We start from the raw sequence: 13,314 nt of genomic DNA on the forward strand, positions 1-13,314 counted from the left end.
CTCCTTATGGCTCAATGGGACCACAGCTGAGAGGGTTAGCAGCTTTGGGGTCTCACAGAAGACCTTTCCTGGACAATGCACACAAACAACTTGTTGGCAAGCTATGCTAGCGCCTTTATCACCTGTGACACTTAGCCATGTTCAAGATCTCCCAGAAGGTACCGAGTGCTTTCTATACTGGTACTGTGGAGAGTCTTCTGACAGGGAGTGTCACAGCTTGGTTTGGAGGCACAACGGTTCAGGACCAGTTGTGAGATCAGGACTCCTCATGCCTGCATCATAGATATTTACATCCAGTGATGCAGGACCAGGGTCAGAAAAATCATTAAAGACAAATCACCACCCTTGTCATAGACTCTTCCCAGTGCTCCCATCAGGGACGAATTACCAGATCCTGAGGACCAACACAGATTCAGCAGAAGTTTGTATCCTCTGGCAATCGAGCTACTGATTGAGGATACTTGAGTGAGCTTGAACATTTTCTCACACACATGCACATGTTTACACTGTGGACTTGAATTTGCACACTGCATAGTTGATTGTATATTTTGCACAATTCAACTTGTGTCTTTATTTATTCTTAAAAATATGGGGGGGGGGAATCCGTGGTAGATGACAGAAGAATACTTTCCCTGTTTTTTTTTGGGGGGGGACCCTTCACAAAAGTTGGTCAGCTTACAAACACCCTTGAAGAGTCAGGTGTATCTGTGTCAAAGTCAACATTACATTGCAGGCATTGAGCAGTCGCTCTTATCCAGAGCGACATACAACAGACCTAGAGCAGCCCAGGGAGCAGCTGGGGGTTAGGTGCCTTGCTCAAGGGCATTTCAGCCATTCCTGCTGGTCCAGGAAATCAAACAGACAACCTTGTGGGCCCCAAAGCTACTTCTCTAACCTTTAGACCATGGCTTCCCCATCAACTCAGATTTGCTTATTAGGTATAATTTTTAAAATTACTGTAAAGCTGCTTTGACACAATGGGCCTCATTTAATCACAAACTGGACACAAAACGTATCTCATCTCATCATTTCTAGCCGCTTTATCCTGTTCTACAGGGTCGCAGGCAAGCTGGAGCCTATCCCAGCTGACTACGGGCGAAAGGCGGGGTACACCCTGGACAAGTCGCCAGGTCATCACAGGGCTGACACAGACAACCATTCACACTCACATTCACACCTACGGTCAATTTAGAGTCACCAGTTAACCTAACCTGCATGTCTTTGGACTGTGGGGGAAACCGGAGCACCCGGAGGAAACCCACGTGTACACGGGGAGAACATGCAAACTCCGCACAGAAAGGCCCTCGTCGGCCATGGGGCTCGAACCCGGACCTTCTTGTTGTGAGGCGACAGCGCTAACCACTACACCACCGTGCCACCACAAAACGTATTTAAGTATAAATTCAGTATGAACATTTACACAAGAACTTTGGCATTCATGAAAGTCCCATACATTTGGATAAATGTTCATATCCTACTCTTGCTCCTAAGTGTCTGTCAATCTACTCATAAGAAAATAAGTAATATGATTGACTTGAAATCATATAACTTGCATAGCTTACTACATGATTACATCTGAAACGTAGTCAAGTTTACATTTCTTATTTTTAAAAAAAGTTACTTTTAACTTACAGAAGTGCTTTGGAGTCTTGATCAAAAACACATCTTCTGGCTAGTTCAAAAGGTCAGGGACTAAGAATACCACTAAGGAATTCTATGAAAACCATTCGTTTTGATTTATTGGCATTAATTAAATAATATGAAAATGGAAGATGGCGCAACTGGGAAAGAATAGTCAGGATTGTTTGAGCAAGTAGCTCAATAAAGTAGTAGTACTAGTAGTAGTGGTGATAATAAATAATATGAAAAATAAAAGAAAACAAGCCAACACAGGAACTACAGACAAGAGCTAAGCTCTTCCTGGTTTACGCACTTCCTGTTTCCTGAGTTGTTCGCGCCGAGTCCTTTTTCCCGCGAGTGCCGGCGTTAATTACTAATCCTTTTTTAACTTTTTTTCTATAAATAAATTTCCAGTATCCTCTTCATTTTTATTATACTGTCGCTTTCATTTTTGTACTTTTCACTTTCGCTTTCCTTTTTCCGGTTTTTTTCCCGTTTTTTTTCTCTTTCTTTTTTCGGAAGAACGCCGAGACCGGAAGCTTTCTTTTTCTCTCCTCCTGTGTAAAGTCCACAAGTGGAGGCCATCTGATCTGCTTTAATATCAACAGATCTTCATTTAAGGTACGTGAATCTTTTCATCATGGCACACCTTCAGCCTGTTCAGTGTGCTGAGTGCAGGATGTTTAGTCATTCTTCCTCCGTCACTAGCGATAGCTCTATTAGCTTTACTTGTGATAAGTGCAGATTAGTTAGCTCTCTGACGGAGAAGATTTCAGTGCTAGAAGCGCGTGTCCAGGCTTTAGAGCAGGTTAGTGAGCGTGAGAACAGTGTAGTTTCTGTTAGGGAAAGTCTGGACGCCCTAGGTGGAGTTAGCAATCCCCCAACTCCGGCATTAGAGCCCTTACAGCGGGGCGAATGGGTGACGGCTCGGCGGCATAAGCGTAGAGCCAAAGCTACCGCTGAGGCTCGCCCACGGGAGCACCACTCCTCTCCGCGTCACGTGTCGAACAGGTTTGCTCTCCTTAGTGATGCACCCACTGAGAAACCTGAAAGAGCTCTGGTTATAGGGGACTCTATCATACGGCACGTGAAATTAGCTCAGCCTTTAGGGGCACCAGCAGCTTTAGTCAGGTGTATACCGGGAGCCAGGGCGCCGGACATAGCAGGTAATCTTAGGGTCCTAGGCAAGCACAGGTTCTCAAAGATAGTTATCCATGCAGGAGCTAATGATATATGCCTTCGTCAGTCTGAGGTTACTAAGAGTAACTTTGTAGAGGTGTTTAAATTAGCGAAGGCGATGTCCGATGCTGTAGTATGCTCTGGCCCCATCCCAATGCGGCGTGGCGATGTAGCTTACAGCAGGTTATGGTCGCTGAACTGCTGGCTGTCCAGGTGGTGCTCTGAAAACAGTGTGGGCTTTATAGATAATTGGGCTAATTTTGAGGGCACTGCTGGCCTGTTAGGGCGGGACGGTATCCATCCCACTCGGGAAGGTGCTGCTCTCATTTCCTGCAGCATAGGTCATAGTCTCAGAACAGGCCTAGTTAATTTCTGACAATCCAGAGCCAAGGCCAGGGAGCAGACGAACAGGCTAAACCGACTGTCTGCTAGCTGCACAGAGTCGTCACTCAGGGCCCACTACATTGAGACTGTGTCTGTTCCCCGAGCTCAACAAAAAGGTAGAAATTTTCAGAGAGTCTGTTCCAGTAACCTAATGAATATAAAATTAGATCAGACTGACTGTACAGCTGCTGCCAGCACCTTTGATCTAAAGGTGGGGCTATTAAATATTAGATCTCTTACATCTAAAGCGCTAATGGTTAATGAACTCATTACTGATCAGGAGTTTAATGTACTGTGTTTAGCAGAAACATGGATTAAGCCAAATGAATATATAGCATTAAATGAAGCGAGTCCTCCTGGATACAGTTATATACACCAGCCTCGTCTAACTGGCAGAGGAGGAGGCGTCGCGGTTATTTATAACGATTATCTAGGTGTAACACACAAACCTGGTTATAAATTTAATACATTTGAAGTTCTTCATACTCATATAATGTATGTAGCCTCGAAAAATAAGTCTAACCAGTTAATTCCATTGCTTATTATTTACAGGGCCCCGGGGCCATATTCCGAGTTTCTTTCTGAATTTGCAGATTTTATCTCAGATTTGGTTATTTCCTTAGACAAAGCTTTAGTTGTCGGAGATTTTAATATTCACTTCGATAACCCAGAAGACCCTTTAAAAACAGCGTTTGTGTCCATCTTAGATTCAGTCGGGATTAAGCAGAATGTCATAGGACCAACCCATAATGGTGGTCACACCCTTGATCTAATACTAACATTCAGATTAAACGTAGACAATATAGTCATACTTCCACAGTCTGAAGTTATCTCAGATCATTGTCTCATCTCATTCAAAATATGTCTGAGTAATAATATATGCACCTCACCACGCTACTGTATTAAACGTACTTTCACGTCAACTACTGCACAGAGCTTTATAAATGATCTCCCAGAGCTGTCAACTTTGATTGGGTCAGTGTCAGCCCCTGCAGAACTTGATCAGGCAACTGAATGCTTAGAGTCAACATTCCGCCATACTTTAGATAATGTAGCTCCTCTAAAAAGGAAAATGGTCAGAGACAAAAAATTAGCACCCTGGTATAATGATGACACTCGCACATTAAAACAGACCACTCGAAAATTGGAACGTAAATGGCGTCAAACAAAATTGGTAGTGTTCAAATTAGCTTGGAAGGAGAGCTTCCTGAAGTATAGAAAAGCTCTTAGTGCTGCGAGATCAACATATTTCTCCTCCCTAATAGAAGATAACAAAAATAATCCTAGATTCGTATTTAATACTGTAGCAAAATTAACCAGGAATAAGTCCACTATCAACACATGCACACCTGCAGTATGTAGTAGCAACGACTTCATGAATTTTTTTAATGACAAAATTGAGAATATCCGACAAAAAATTCAAACTACTAATTTAAGGTTAGACAATGAAAGTGACCTTGTAGTTAACAATATAACTGTATCAGATCATCAGTTAGAATGTTTTACTCCCCTAAAAGAAACTGAATTACTTCCATTAATCTCTACATCAAAAGCCTCAACTTGCGTACTAGATCCCTTACCTACACGTCTATTCAAACAGATAATGCCTGGAGTAATTGAACCGCTTCTAAAAATAATAAATTCTTCTCTTATGATTGGCTATGTACCCAAATCCTTTAAACTAGCAGTTATCAAACCCCTGATTAAAAAACCTGACCTTGATCCCTGTCAGCTGTCCAATTATCGGCCAATATCAAACCTCCCCTTTATCTCCAAGATCCTTGAAAAAGCTGTGGCACAGCGGTTATGCTCATATTTACATAGGAATAACATCCATGAAATGTATCAGTCAGGATTTAGACCTCATCATAGCACAGAGACAGCACTGGTTAAAGTAGTAAACGACCTACTGTTGGCGTCTGATCAGGGCTGTGTCTCGCTACTTGTGTTGCTTGACCTTAGTGCAGCATTTGATACCATTGATCATTCCATTCTTCTGGATAGACTAGAAAATGTTGTGGGAGTTAAGGGAATGGCCCTCTCCTGGCTCAGGTCTTATCTAACTGATCGTTATCAGTATGTTGATATAAATGGTGATATTTCTAGACGTACCGAGGTAAAGTTTGGTGTTCCACAAGGTTCTGTCTTGGGTCCACTGCTTTTTTCTCTATATATGTTACCTCTGGGGGATATTATTCGTAAACATTGTATTAATTTCCACTGTTATGCTGATGACACACAGTTGTATGTCTCTGCAAAACCTGATGAGAGACACCAGCTTAATAAAATTGAGGAATGTGTTAAGGACATTAGACACTGGATGCTTATAAATTTCCTTCTGCTTAACTCTGACAAGACTGAAGTACTTGTGCTAGGACCACATACAGCTAGAAGTAAGTTTTCTGATTACACAGTAACTCTGGATGGCCTTTCTGTTTCTTCACGTGCAGCAGTAAAAGACCTCGGAGTGATTATTGACCCCAGTCTTTCATTCGAAACTCACATTGATAACATCACCCGGATAGCTTTCTTTCATCTCAGAAATATTGCAAAGATAAGAAATTTAATGTCATTGCATGATGCAGAAAAACTAGTCCATGCTTTCGTTACCTCCAGGTTGGATTATTGTAATGCCTTACTGTCTGGATGTTCCAATAAGTGCATAAACAAGCTCCAGTTAGTTCAAAATGCCGCAGCAAGAGTCCTTACTAGAACTAGAAAATATGACCACATCACGCCTGTCTTATCCACACTGCATTGGCTCCCAATCAAATTTCATATTGATTATAAAATACTACTATTGACCTTTAAAGCACTAAATGGTCTCGCACCACAGTACCTGAGTGAACTTCTGCTCCTCTATGACCCGCCACGCCTACTTAGATCAAAAGGTGCAGGCTATCTGCTGGTACCTCGTATAGTGAAGGCTACATCAGGGGGCAGAGCCTTTTCTTACAAAGCCCCACTGTTATGGAACAGCCTTCCAAGTAATGTTCGGGAATCAGACACAGTCTCAGCATTTAAGTCTAGGCTGAAAACATATCTGTTTAGTCAAGCCTTTTGTTAATGGTGTTTATGAGGTAAAGGAGTAGATCTGGAGGGTCCTCAGACATAGAGTGTTTTGGTAAACTGGGATGTATGGATGCTGTCAGTCCCCACTCGCTTGCTCACTCGAGTTTGTTGACGGTGTAGTGGCTGGCTGCTTTATGTCCCGGGGCTCCCTCATGCCTGTGTTACCTTCTGGCTCTCTCCTTTTAGTTATGCTGTCATAGTTAGTTGCCGGAGTCCCTGCTTGTACTCGGTGCAATATGTATACTGTTCCTACTTATTCAGGTGACATTGGGCATACCTAACCACCTGTGTTTTCTTTCTCTCCCCCCCACCCCAAATCTGTCCCTCTGAGTTACATGGAGTCAACAGGAAATCTTTTGGTGGAGACGGTGGGGACCTCGACTGGCTATCGTAGCCTGCAGGGAATCGGCCGTCAGACATTCTGTCGCATGTCCCAGACCAGGTGAAATGTAACTGAATTGTCTTGGCCAGGCCTAAGGGTCCCATCTGCATCTCATCATTGCTGAGGAGTGTGCTCCCATCACCCAATCAAGCATCCAGCCAGAGCAGGTCATGATATATTTTTTACCATATTAACATGCCATTGTGTGTTATGCCTGATGTAAAGACTCTCGTCTCTGCGAGCCTACCACACAGATTTAATACTTGTCATTTTTAGGGCATACCTAACAACGTGTTTTCTTTCTCTCTCTCTCTTCCCCCCCATCTGTCCCTCTGAGTTACATGTTGATCCTGGGATTGAGATGCTGGCCTCTTCTGCCCCTCGGACCTGCTTGATCCATCCTGGTGCCCTGTGTCTGGTCGGAGTTTTATCGCCCCACTCCTGTGAAGGACGGCCCCATGAGGACAGTTGAGGGTTATACCTGTTAAAACTGTTAATATTATAGTCAGGCTGTCTGTTGTTGCCCAAATGAGGATGGGTTCCCTTTTGAGTCTGGTTCCTCTCGAGGTTTCTTCCTCATGTCGTCTGAGGGAGTTTTTCCTTGCCACCGTCGCCACAGGCTTGCTCATTGGGGATAGATTAGGGATAAAATTAGCTCATGTTTTAAGTCGTTCAAATTCTGTAAAGCTGCTTTGCGACAATGTTTATTGTTAAAAGCGCTGTACAAATAAACTTGATTTGATTTGATACAAACCCATAAATGAAGACACATAAAACTAAATCATTCAATTATGGCAGAAGAAATTATGGCCACTGTATAGTCTGGTCTGTCTACACATACTCAAGCTGTAAATGAAAGCCTCAGCTGACAAATTTAGTTCGTTATTATTAATATATTATTAAATATTTTATTAGCATACTAATGAGTATGCCAATAAAGGTATATTATAATGAGTATACTTTTTTTCTTCTTTCCCTTCAGGATTTACCCTGATTTTTGTGTGTGCACAGCTAGCTGTGCACTTGAACTTGTATGGAGTTTTGTGGGTGTCATTACATGCAAAATCAGCTATGCCATGCATGTGCTTGGTAATTTACAGCGATTGGTATTCATTAACATTCACACAAAGTACGAGGGGGGGACCCAGGAGTAGTGCTGCTCTTCATGTAGTTAAAATCTCTGCAATTTTCTTCTCTGAGATGAAATGTTTGATTAAAATCAGTCTTGGCATATTTCCCTTTGTACCTACAAGGATAAGGCTTTTATTTCACTGGGAACATCTACTTCTACAATCCACATGCACACTTCTGCGACAAATTTATGATTTCTTTTCGCTCTCTATCATCAAGGGGCCACAGACCTGGAAGTCGTTTGCCTATTTTGTCTTCTTTTTCTTTTTAAAAATATGTTAAAATATGTTCTTATTATGATGTATCCATTATAACGTTATTCTTATACTAAAGTATGAAATTTGAAGTATCAAAAAAATTGCTGAATTGTTCATGCTCTTTCAGTACTTGGCAGTACTGAAATATTTCCTTCAGTGCTTCTCTAGTAACAATTTTCTGTACCCAGCCCTAGCTTGCTCACTAAGCGGCAGGGTGGTGTCATGGTTAGCACTGTCACCTCACAGCAAGAAGGTTCTGAGTTCGAGCCCAGAGGCTGCCGGGGGGGGGCTTTCTGTGTGGAGTTTGCATGTTCTCCCCGTGTCTGCGTGGGTTTCCTCTGGTTTGGAACTACAGTTCAAAAGACATGCGGTTATGTTAACATGGGGCAGCCTTGGCATGAGGTTGGGCTGAAGTGCCCTTGAGCAAGGCACCTAACCCCCAGTTGCTCCCCGGGCGCTGTAGCATAGCTGCCCACTGCTCTAGGCATGTGTGTATGCTCATCAGTGTTGTAGTCAAGTCACTAAACCTTGAGTTCGAGTCCAGTCTTGAGTCCCCAGTGTTCAAGTCAGAGTCAAGTCATTAAAAAAAAATTCAGAGTAGAGTCCACAATTGATCCAAGTCGAGTCCAAGACTCCAACTTGACGGTGGCTGTTTTAGCCCCATTAACATTAGTTTGTTCCTGAACATGACGTATGAACAGGTGCAATCTCCTTGTCAGGGAGTGTAAAGTATTCTGTCAGAGATGGTTGGGAGACAGATGTAAGTGCAGAAGGTGCGTTTATGAATACAAGTGAAGACAGGTAAACAATCCAGAATGGCAGGCAAAATCGTAAAACAAGGCAATAGGTCAAGCGAGGCACAAAACAGGCCATCGTAGACTCGGCAGAATCAAAGATGAGAAACTAGAAATCAGGAAACCAAACAAGTAAATAAGGCTCGGTAATGTGTCAGCAACGCAACTCAATATTTTGCAAAGTGCGTTTTCACAGTTTATGTAGGCATGCTGATTGCGCCTTAATCCTGTGCAGGTGCGAGTCGTTTCCCGGCACACGCACGAGAGTCCGCTTGGTGCACGCACTGTCCAGAGCACACCCAAGAGTCTATCTATCTGATGCACGCACCAAGGAACACAAGTGTGACACTCTTGCATGAAATTAGTACAAAATTAACGTAGCTATAACTATCTTATGCCAAATGATTATGGCATGTTAAAGAAAAAAATCCGAGTCCTAGTCTCCATTTTCCGAGTCCTAATGCAGTTAATGCACGAATCCGAGTCCCAAGTCATCAGTGCTCAAGTCCGAGTCGAGTCACAAGTCGGACTTGAGTACTACAAGCCTGGTTCTCATTGCTCACTTGTGTGTGCGCGCGTGCATGTGTGTGTTCACTGCTTCAGATGGGTTAAATTTCACTGTGCTTAAGTCTGTGCTTGAGTGTGCGTGTGACGAATAAAGAGCCCCAGTGTCACCCATAAGCCTTTATAGTGAAATCCTTTTCTTTCTTTCTTTATTTAACGTTCTTTAAATTCTAGATGTGTGCATTTAACTGAAAACAGTGCAGAATTGTGTATTAATTTAAATGTAGTAATTTTATAATTAAATTACTTGAATGAATTTATACCTAAAAAGCTCAAGCTATTAAAATTAGAAATAAGGAATTATTTAGAAGTTACCAGTTTCCTGTGATGCCTTCATAAGGACAGAACCTCTGCCTCTACAGCTAATCCAGGTTCCCCCCACCAAAAAGGCCTGCTCACATCCTGATGCACTGCAACTTTTGGGAATAGGTGGTCATGGAAAGAGGGAGGGAGCTCAGGGCTCACAGACTTGCAGCTTTACTGACATGAATGGATTTGCCCAGACATAGCACCGAGCCCAGGCCCAGACTTGAGACGGCTTCATTTCTGTTATTTCTGTTGCTTAAAAGCCTCCCTTATTCCCTCCCTCTCTCCTTTTCTTACCCACCCACACATGTACGTCTTTGCTTGTTCATTGTAGTTGGGCTGAACTATTGTGGGTAATTCTGGAGAATCCAGGGTGTTGGCCATGCAAGTAAATAATAATGTGAAACAGCTGTGCCTCCGTTTTAAGTGCTGGAGCTTTTGGTACAGTACACTATGGACTGCTCTGAAATTCAAAACAAATCATGGCGATGCAGCCATCTGGAGCCATATATACTACTCACACATAAACATCTCTTGACATGGGCACTTAATTATGTCTTGTTTCCTGTTCTTTCTTAATTTCTATTGAGGTTTTCCCTGGCTGTGGCCTTCTGTTTGAGATATCTCCTCCTCCAAAACACAGAAAGGAGAAAAGACTTCAACTAAAGAAGGGAAGGAGAAAGAGAGGAAATTAAAGCTGTATTCACATATATACCGGTACGATAGTGGTATAACTGTATCGATACAAAGTATACCGGTACAGTTTAGTGCATCTGTCCACACTAGCGAGAAATGTTTGCGGTTTAATTTCACGGTAGTTGAAATGCGCGTGCGCGAAATGTTTCCGTGGTTACCGAGTAACTTCCTTCCAAGAATATGGCGGATGAAACAACGTGTGTGCTTTTTGTTGTCAATGTACAGTCTGTATTTCTGGTGGTCATTTATTCAGTCGAATCGTATAAAACGCGCGAGGCAGTTGAGAAAGAAACAAAGAAAACGAATCTCCTGTTCCAACTGTTCCTGGCATCGCTCGTCTCCCCAAAGCTCCAACAAACACATAACTTCGTCTTTGCTCCATGTAGCTCCACAGTCGTTTTGAGCCATTTTGACGTTTTATTTACAGCTGGAAAGCACATGCGTATTGTATTGTATGAATAACCCGGAAGAAGTAGGAATGGTTCATTGCGCATGCGCATTATATTTGTATCGATACAGAACCGCTTCATCTGTCCACACTACAGCGAAGCGCTACAGTACCGATACTGTACCGGTACGAAACCCATACATTTGTGGCATATCTGCAAAGAATCTCAGTCATCCAGGTACATAGCAATCCGTGGTTGGTTGAAGAGAGCAACTGGACCTGCCCGAAGACTCCCGAAAACGCCTCGCCTCTCATCCCAAAGGCCTCCCCAGTTCTGTCTGACTAACAGGGAGCATCCAGTATTCATCCTCTCATGGATCACCATAGAATCAGAATCAGAATGCCGATGGCTGCATTGTAGGTGGCTGATAAAAGATGTCATAGACACCCACCTCTGTTCAGTGATGGTCGTTCCAGGTTGACAGAAATGAACAATCCTCTCTGGCTAAGATGTCTGCCAGTTTTCTGGAAGTCCTCTCATACTCCCGCACCAGTCGAAGGGATCCCATCCCAAAGTGCGCAGAAACATATCTGCGAAGAATCTCAGTCATCCAGGTACATAGCAATCCGTGGTTGGTTGAAGAGAGCAACTGGACCTGCCCGAAGACTCCTGAAAACGCTAAATGTCTGCATTGTCTATGACATCTTTTATCAGCCACCTGCAATGCAGCCATCGGCATTCTGATTCGGATTTTATGGTGATCCATGAGAGGATGAATACTGGATGCTCCCTGTTAGTCAGACAGAACTGGGGAGGCCTTTGGGATGAGAGGCGAGGCGTTTTCGGGAGTCTTCGGGCAGGTCCAGTTGCTCTCTTCAACCAACCACGGATTGCTATGTACCTGGATGACTGAGATTCTTTGCAGATATGCCACAAATGTATGGGTTTCGTACCGGTACAGTATCGGTACTGTAGCGCTTCGCTGTAGTGTGGACAGATGAAGCGGTTCTGTATCGATACAAATATAATGCGCATGCGCAATGAACCATTCCTACTTCTTCCGGGTTATTCATACAATACAATACGCTCCAAACTATACTGAGAGAGTGTATTTAACTTACAATTTCTGTTGTATGTTAGTTTATGGCAGTCAGAATCTTTTAGGGTGTTCACACGGCACATATTTGCATCGATGCTGCACCGATGTATTTTGTTGCGATATATCTTACACCGATGTAAATTTTGCGCAGCGTTCACACGTCACAACCCTGCTTACTAGAGAGAAGCGTGTTAGCACCGGTGCAGCCCCACTTGCGGTCACACGGCAGTTTCTGCGACCGTGTTATAGTAGCAAAAACTATTACTATCATTTCCTTTGATAGTAATAAAGTTTTGATATTTCCTTTTATTACTATCATTTCCTATCATTATTACTATCATTTCCGATAGTAATAATGCGGAAATGAAATATGCGCATGCGTGAAACTGTACTTCTTTTTCCCGGTTGTCATGGCATCACCAAGCGCCGGGAAAACAACGTGGATGAAGACACCAGTGTTGCCAGATATTGCTGACGTTTTCCATCCCAAAATATGTTCAAATCCGTCAAAATGCACTTAAAACTGCCAAATCTGGCAACACTGGAAGACACGCAGTTCTGTTGTTGTTGATATTCGCCATTTTGGAAGCGCAAAATACCAGGATGCAAGTTATGCAATGCCCGTATGTAATCAACTCTCCTCACGCGTAGCGAGTCTGCCCCTGTAGCGTTCAGACGTCCCATTTTATATCGGTGCTGCCCCGCAAACTAGCATTTACTCCGGAGTAAATTTCTTAAACCACCTCCCGAGCAGGGTTAGATTTGCACCGGTTTAAGCAGCTTTCAGGGGCTACACCGCTATAACTTTGTACCGTGTGAACGCTCTACCGGGGCAGCCCCGGTGCTACACCGGAGTAAAAGTTGCCGTGTGAACACCCCTTTACTTTAGTCCAATTCCTAGAGAACAGGGAGGAAGTTCAGCCATTTCTAGATGTCTAAGAACAAACTAATTTATACTGATCTCAAATTGAAAGCAACTACAATTAAATTCCCTAGTCAACTATTCAAAATATCCAATCCTTGCAAAGAAACACATTCAGTTAATAACATTGGTAAATTTTCTCAGTGCTCTGTATTACAATGTATTTAATATAATCCAAGCAATATAATGTTATTTGAACAAGTATGCAGTTTACAGACTCTAAAACTATAAGATATGAGCCATCTGTTCTGGTATCAAAGGTCACCTATTGTGCTGTGTTGATATTGATAAGGCTGGCTGTTGACTGATACACAATAGCTGGTCATTGATTGCTAATGTTACACAGTCTTAGATTAAAATCAATTTACAAATAATTAATACTGAGCATTAATTGAAATTTTATTTAAAACTGAGGAAGAAACATGTCTCCTAACCTACTTGAGCCTTATTGAAGCATTTATTAACCCTCAAATATCAGTTATATGAAAATATATCAAAAATTCGAATTTGGTGAAAATG

At 42.7% G+C, this 13,314-nt stretch overlaps 1 protein-coding gene across 2 annotated transcripts in view; it reads right to left on the reverse strand.

The window, feature by feature from the left end:
• glis2b (GLIS family zinc finger 2b) overlaps positions 1-13,314 on the reverse strand; it is a 212,069-nt gene that overhangs the window by 177,672 nt on the left and 21,083 nt on the right. The window contains exon 1 of one of the 2 annotated variants that reach the window (XM_060901420.1): positions 9,699-9,779. The exons of the other annotated variant lie outside the window; for it this stretch is intronic. Coding sequence (XP_060757403.1) covers positions 9,699-9,720 — 22 coding nt within the window. The 5' untranslated portion in view covers positions 9,721-9,779. Of the gene's footprint in view, positions 1-9,698; positions 9,780-13,314 lie in introns of those variants that run through there. 2 annotated transcript variants of the gene reach the window in all.

This window comes from Neoarius graeffei, chromosome 20, assembly GCF_027579695.1.
Source record: "Neoarius graeffei isolate fNeoGra1 chromosome 20, fNeoGra1.pri, whole genome shotgun sequence".
In the NCBI taxonomy this organism is placed as follows: Eukaryota; Metazoa; Chordata; class Actinopteri; order Siluriformes; family Ariidae; genus Neoarius; species Neoarius graeffei.